The sequence below is a fragment of the Salmo trutta genome, unplaced genomic scaffold (genome assembly GCF_901001165.1).
Source record: "Salmo trutta unplaced genomic scaffold, fSalTru1.1, whole genome shotgun sequence".
In the NCBI taxonomy this organism is placed as follows: Eukaryota; Metazoa; Chordata; class Actinopteri; order Salmoniformes; family Salmonidae; genus Salmo; species Salmo trutta.
Genome location: NW_021823338.1, coordinates 29,971 through 37,640, shown reverse-complemented (window position 1 = coordinate 37,640; position 7,670 = coordinate 29,971). Strand labels below are relative to the sequence as shown.

General features: G+C 46.8%; 1 protein-coding gene across 1 annotated transcript in view; it reads right to left on the bottom strand.

The window, feature by feature from the left end:
• Nucleotides 1–417: 417 nt before the first annotated feature.
• The window catches only part of LOC115190173 (fms related receptor tyrosine kinase 4), a gene marked incomplete at both ends in the record, with an annotated part of 30,444 nt that continues 23,191 nt past the window's right edge, over nucleotides 418–7,670 (bottom strand). Inside the window, 4 exon segments of the mRNA XM_029748661.1 lie at nucleotides 418–523; nucleotides 1,911–2,010; nucleotides 2,121–2,232; nucleotides 2,917–3,039. Of these exon segments, the coding sequence (XP_029604521.1) occupies nucleotides 418–523; nucleotides 1,911–2,010; nucleotides 2,121–2,232; nucleotides 2,917–3,039 (441 nt within the window).

Sequence of the window (7,670 nt, the reverse complement as noted above, 5' to 3'; positions counted from 1 at the left end):
TGTTCTTATGCACGACGCAACGCGGAGTGCCTGGATACAGCCTTTAGCCGTGGTATATTGGTCATATACCCCAAACCCCCGAGGTGCTTTGCTATTATAAACTGGTTACCACCGTAATTAGAGCAGTAAAATAAATGTTTTGTCATACATACTGTCTGTTATACCACAGCTGTCAGACAATCAGCATTCAGGGCTCGAACCACCCAGTTTATAATGTCTGATATACTACGACTGTCAGTCAATCAGCATCCAGGACTCAAACTCCCAAGTTTATAATCCATTTAAAAAAAATACAGAACTATACATGGGCTCGTTCCATTTCTGTATGTGACCCCCATTCTTCCAGAAATGACCACTAGTACTTCAGTGTTGACAGATCAGACTGACTGGATAGGTTAAAACCTCTCAGTGTCTTACTGGTAGGCTGTTGTCCTGTAGTAGGTCTCCCAGGATATCTACCAGGGCTTGGAAGGTAGGTCTCTCCCGGGGCTCGCCCTGCCAGCAGGCCAGCATTATACCATAGCTATTAAGAGAGAGACACAGACACACAGCAACATGAAACAGCAAAGAGATATCCTACAGGCCAGCAGGATCCCATAACTACCAGTAGAGATATCCTACAGGCCAGCAGGATCCCATAACTACCAGTAGAGATATCCTACAGGCCAGCAGGATCCCATAACTACCAGCAGAGATGTCCTACAGGCCAGCAGGATCCCATAACGACCAGTAGAGATATCCTACAGGCCAGCAGGATCCCATAACGACCAGTAGAGATATCCTACAGGCCAGCAGGATCCCATAACGACCAGTAGAGATGTCCTACAGGCCAGCAGAGATGTCCTACAGGCCAGCAGGATCCCATAACGACCTGTAGAGATGTCCTACAGGCCAGCAGGATCCCATAACTACCAGTAGAGATGTCCTACAGGCCAGGATGATCCCATAACGACCAGTAGAGATATCCTACAGGCCAGCAGGATCCCATAACGACCAGTAGAGATGTCCTACAGGCCAGCAGAGATGTCCTACAGGCCAGCAGGATCCCATAACTACCAGTAGAGATGTCCTACAGGCCAGCAGGATCCCATAACTACCAGTAGAGATATCCTACAGGCCAGCAGGATCCCATAACAACCTGGAGAGATATCCTACAGGCCAGCAGGATCCCATAACTACCAGCAGAGATGTCCTACAGGCCAGCAGGATCCCATAACGACCAGTAGAGATATCCTACAGGCCAGCAGGATCCCATAATGACCAGTAGAGATATCCTACAGGCCAGCAGGATCCCATAACTACCAGCAGAGATGTCCTACAGGCCAGCAGAGATGTCCTACAGGCCAGCAGGATCCCATAACGACCTGGAGAGATGTCCTACAGGCCAGCAGGATCCCATAACTACCAGTAGAGATATCCTACAGGCCAGCAGGATCCCATAACTACCAGCAGAAATGTCCTACAGGCCAGCAGAGATGTCCTACAGGCCAGCAGGATCCCATAACGAGCTGTAGAGATGTCCTACAGGCCAGCAGGATCCCATAACTACCAGCAGAGATATCCTACAGGCCAGCAGGATCCTATAACTACTGGTAGAGATGTCCTACAGGCCAGCAGGATCCATAACTACCAGCAGAGGGCAGCAGAGACACAAGTAGGGCTGAAGAGTGTTAGAGTGCACTCCACACAGCCACTAGTAGTTCTAGCCACGACAGAGCACAGAGCACACAGTACCTTACATTATTAAGCATGTAGTGTGCTTGGGTTTGCATGAAATATATGCAAGGTAGGTAAGGAGTAAGTGACTCACATATAACTACATATATCTTGTGAATTATTCTCGGATCTGTGTTGACTCACATATAACTACATATATCTTGTGATATATTCTAGGGTCTGTGTTGACTCACATCTCAGGGGAAGCTGTTTCAGGAGCTCTCATCCTGGTTCCATCTTTCAGTCGTTTACAGAAGTCCTCATCGATCTGGACACCGGGGTACGGAGATGCACCTGAGGAGAGTAACACTGGTGTTATCAGAGATAAGTTCTGTCTGTCAGCATGGGTGGCTAACCTAGGGAAGAACAATGTCTCTCACTGCTTAAAGACCTAAATGTCTCACCCAGAGAGAAGATCTCCCAGAGTAGAACACCAAAGGACCAGACGTCAGACTGGCTGGTGTAGACCTTGTCAAAGATACTCTCTGGAGCCATCCACTTCAGTGGCAGACGGGCCTGCAGAGAGAGAAAGAGAGAAAGAGAGAGAGAAAGAGAGAGAGAAAGAGAAAGAGAAAGAGAAAGAGAAAGAGAAAGAGAAAGAGAAAGAGAAAGAGAAAGAGAGAGAGAGAGAGAGAGAGAGAGAGAGAGAGAGAGAGAGAGAGAGAGAGAGAGAGAGAGAGAGAGAGAAAGAGAAAGAGAAAGAGAAAGAGAAAGAGAGAGAGAGAGAGAGAGAGAGAGAGAGAGAGAGAGAGAGAGAGAGAGAGAGAGAGAGAGAACAGAGACACAGAGAGAGAGAATTTAATCAGCCATACACTCTTAGAATAAAGGGTTCCAGAAGGATCCTTCGGCCGACCCCACAGTAGAACCCTTTTGTGTTCCATGTAGAACCGTCTATGGAAAGGGTTCTACGTGGAACCCAAAAATGTTCTTTCTACATGGAAACCAAATAGGTTCCACCAGGAAAGAAAAATGTCTTCAAAGGTTTCTCCTATGGGGACAGCCGATGAACCCTTTTAGGTTCTAGATAGCACCTTTTAGGCTCTTGATAGCACCTTTTAGGCTCTAGATAGCACCTTTATGGTTATACGAGTCTAGTGGATGACAACCTAGACATACTGCTCCTCCGGTGACAGAGATTTGAATTTGCCGTTGGCCCTGATATAACTACCCCAAGATTTTCCCCTGAGGTGTGTGTCTTACGTTGCCTTTCCTGACGTAGTCGGGGTCTTTGTAGATGTCTCTAGCCAGGCCGAAGTCACAGATCTTCACCACGTTGTTCTCTGACAGTAGAATGTTCCTCGCTGCAAGGTCCCTGTGGATACACTGCCGAAACACACACACACACACACACGGATGCAACTCCTCCAACATACTGAGCTCCTTACTACCTGAGACACAGTAGGAGGGGGGAGCTTTACTATCACGACATAGTGGGAGGGAGGAGCTTTACTATCACGACATAGTGGGAGGGAGGAGCTTTACTATCACGACATAGTGGGAGGGAGGGGCTTTACTATCATGACATAGTGGAGGGAGGACATTTACTATCACAACATAGTGGGGGGGTGAGCTTTACTATCACGCCATAGTGGAGGGAGGAGCTTTACTATCACGACATAGTGGGAGGGGGGCTTTACTGTCACGACATAGTGGAGGGATGACCTTTACTATTACGACATAGTGGAGGGAGGAGCTTTGCTATCACGACACAGTGGAGGGCGGAGCTTTATTAACACAAGACAGTGGAGGGAGGAGCTTCATTATCATCTCTACATCTCATTGTGGTTCCATTTTAGTCTCTAGTCTTGACACACAGTGGGCCGCATCCCAGATTTAGGCTATTCATGGGTTCTCTGTTGAGCATGTGTCGCGGACTGCAGCAGAGACTATTTCTGTTTATTGCTATTAGATTATTGAGGAGTTTGCAGTCGGCAACCCATCAAGCATGGGAGAGTGTGGAGGAGTGCGACAGAGAATTCTTTATTTTTCCCATCAAGAGTGAACCATGTTTTATAACAAAGCTGCTTATCTATTTACCTCTGTTTCTACCAGTCAGTAGTGCAGTAAACTACAGCAGATTATCCATTATACTGTGATGTCACAGGCAGTAGGCTACACCAGATTATCCATACAACATTAGTCCTCTTTTACATAGATTTTAGTCTTCTTTCATACAGAGGTCCTAGCCCTCTTTTAAAACCCTATAGGACGGTACGTTTGAAGTGGTAAAAAAAAACACAAGCCCTGCTCCGAGCACAAAGCCTCCCTGCCCTGCTCCGAGCACAAAGCCTCCCTGCCCTGCTCCGAGCACACAAGGCCTCCCTGCCCTGCTCCGAGCACAAGGCCTCCCTGCCCTGCTCCCAGCACAAGGCCTCCCTGCCCTGCTCCCAGCACAAGGCCTCCCTGCCCTGCTCCCAGCACAAGGCCTTCCTGCCCTGCTCCCAGCACAAGGCCTCCCTGCCCTGCTCCGAGCACAAGGCCTCCATGAAGAACAAACGGTAGATTTCTTGCAGACCTTGCTAGAAGGAGAGGCCAAACGCCAGATACAGTTATTCGATTTTAAAGACACAGATACAACTGCTTAAATCTTAGTTAAACTTCAAGAACTATATGGCGAGCGTGCATCACCGGCTAACCTGTGAATTACATTTCCCCATAAACAGGCTGTCAGAGAACAGGTGGGGGGGGGGCTTCCTCTGGTGATTACAGGAAGCATTCCAAAAGTGGAAAACTGCAAAGCCTGATGGTTCAGCCAGCAAGGTTGACACATTGCATGACCAGGTGATCATGGCTCTGCAACCAGGCGCTATAAAAAAAAGACCTCCAACGCCAGATACGTCAAGAACTCCAAATGTAGTTTTCCTTACTTTTACAGGACGTAAAGCAGCTGGAAGGTGAAGAGGGGAACATACAGAGTGAAGGCTTGGCCAGGCGAGTGACTGTAGAAGAACCCCCTCTACAAGACGCTGCTGCTCAGTTGAAGAAACAGACACACAGAGTTCCTAAATCATAGGAAGTCATTACGGGAGGAACTAATGCTGAAGGAGCAGCAACCCATCCAACAACCCTAGAATTATTCCATGAACAAAAGGGACATGGTCGTTTTCAGAAGCAGCTAAGCTGGGTTGGCCAAGGTCGCCCCCATCTGTCTTCACTGTGGAGAGGGAGGCCAAATGCGCAGAGAACGCCCACAACTGCAAGCGCCAAAGCAGCCGTTAAACCGGAACGCCTGTCCACTTTACGGCGAGTGGACGGGATGAGTACTGAAAGCAGAATGAGTCAATAAAGCCCTTTTTAATAGGGGAATATCCTTAGGTGGGGGTTATTGCAGGGGGAATCGCTGTGCCTTGTCTTCTAGACTCTGGGTACCAGGTGACCATGTTTAGTTAATCCTTTTTTCAAGGACAATTCAAACACTAGCAGCCTGGGCGGAAAGAAGTATTAGAATGGCTAGCCTTAAAAGGGGGATTAGAATGGCTAGCCTTAAAAGAAGGATTAGAATGGCTAGCCTTAAAAGGAGGATTAGAATGGCTAACCTTAAAAGGAGGATTAGAATGGCTAGCCTTAAAAGAAGGATTAGAATGGCTAGCCTTAAAAGGAGGATTAGAATGGCTAACCTTAAAAGGAGGATTAGAATGGCTAGCCTTAAAAGGAGGATTAGAATGCCTAGCCATAAAAGAAGGAGTAGAATGGCTAGCCTTAAAAGCTGCTAAAGGACTTTAATACCCTTATGTTGGGTATGTAGTGCTGGACTTCCTGTGTAATACTGACCCAGCAACGGCCCGACTCACCCAGCAACAGCCAGTACGTATACCCCTGAAACATATCCCAGAGCCTCCTGGTCAGATGGACTACTGTGGTGGAGAGACTCCTGGTCAGATGGACTACTGTGGTGGAGAGACTCCTGGTCAGATGGACTACTGTGGTGGAGGTCCTCCTGGTCAGATGGACTACTGTGGTGGAGGTCCTCCTGGTCAGATGGACTACTGTGGTGGACAGACTGCTGGTCAGATGGACTACTGTGGTGGAGGGCCTCCTGGTCAGATGGACTACTGTGGTGGAGGGCCTCCTGGTCAGATGGACTACTGTGGTGGAGGGCTTCCTGGTCAGATGGACTACTGTGGTGGAGGGCCTCCTGGTCAGATGGACTACTGTGGTGGAGAGCCTCCTGGTCAGATGGACTACCGTGGTGGAAGGCCTCCTGGTCAGATGGACTACTGTAGTGGACAAACTGCTGGTCAGATGGACTACTGTGGTGGAGAGCCTGGATACAGAGACTGAGTTGAGTGGGAGGTACACATGCTGTAGCCTGGGTGCACAACAGATTCCAGTAGGTCTACAACCCCCAACCTTAAACCAAATTCCACAATGGTGCCCCTAAGCAAAAGTATGTCAAGTTGATAACCAACAAATACAGTCCCCACAGGTTGATTTGCAGGAACTGTCAGAGGACGTGCTCGAAGTTGCACTGAAACGTTGAAGGATGGGAAAGCTGTGTTCCAGAGGCTCTTGGAAACATTCCACACTGTGAAGAACTTGCCCCAGAGCGACAAGCCAAAGTGGACCAACTTGTACAGAAATGGCATTGCATTTTCTTCCTAGAAAATAAGGGAAAGCCGCACACTCTAAGAGCTTAGATGCAAAAATGTAATAACCTAATAACCAACGTTTCGACAGCAAAGCTGTCTTCATCAGGGTATCATCACAAACACTGCGAGATGAGTCATTTATATAGTGTCAAGAGACACACAGGTGTTTGTAATCATGGCAAGTGTGGCCTAATATCATTGGTTAACTCAAATATTTAAAAAAAATGTCATACAAAGAACATACAAAAAGACAAACAAATGGATAGCATACGATCATAGCATTTGTAGTCTAAAATGTATCTAACAAACGAAATGGCATTGCATTTTCTTCCAGCATGATGAGGACTTTGCGCACACCGATGCAGTTAGACACAATATCCCTACTGGAACTGTGCCACCGTTTCGAGAAAGGGAAAGGTAGCCCCATACCTCCAAGCTTTTACCAAGAACTCAGGTCCTCAGGTCCACCAAACTGGAAGTCTTCCGACTAGCTTGGAAAGACAATACTGTGCAGTATTGAAGAGCCCTCACTGCTGCTCGATCATCCTATTTTTCCAACTGAATTGAGGAAAATAAGAACATTCCAACATTTATTTTTGATACTGTTGCAAGGCTAACTAAAAAGCAGCATTCCCCAAGAGAGGATGGCTTTCACCTCAGCAGTGATACATTCATGAACTTCTTTGACGAAAAGATCATGATCATTAGAAAGCAAATTACGGACTCCTTTTTAAATCTAAGTATTTCTACAAAGCTCAGTTGTCCTGAGTCTGCACAACACTGCCAGGATCTAGGATCAAGGGAGACACTCAAATTGTTTAATCCTATATCTCTTGACACATTCATGAAAATAGTAATGGCCTCTAAACTTTCAAGCTGCATACTGGACCCTATCCAACTAAACTACTGAAAGAGCTGCTTTCTGTGCTTGGCCCTCCTATGTTGAACATAATAAATGGCTTCCTAACCACCGGATGTGTACAAAACTCAATAAAAGTGGCAGTATTAAAGCCTCTCTTGGAAAAGCCAAACCTTGAACCAGAAAATAAAAAACTATCGGCCTATATCAAATCTCCCATTCCTCAAAAAAAAAAAAAAAAAAGCTGTTGCATAGCAACTCACTGCCTTCCTGAAGACAAACCGTGTATACAAAACTCTTCAGTCTGGTTTTAGACCCCATCATAGCACTGAGACTGCACTCATAAAGGTGGTAAATTAGCTTTATACCACACCATGTGTGGTTCATGTGGTTCTGGGAAACTGGCCCAGTACAGTATGTATTACTATATATTATACAGCTTGTTCTCTATAATCTGTGTGTGGTTTCTGGGGCGATGGGTTTTTAGGATGACATTTTCTGGGGCA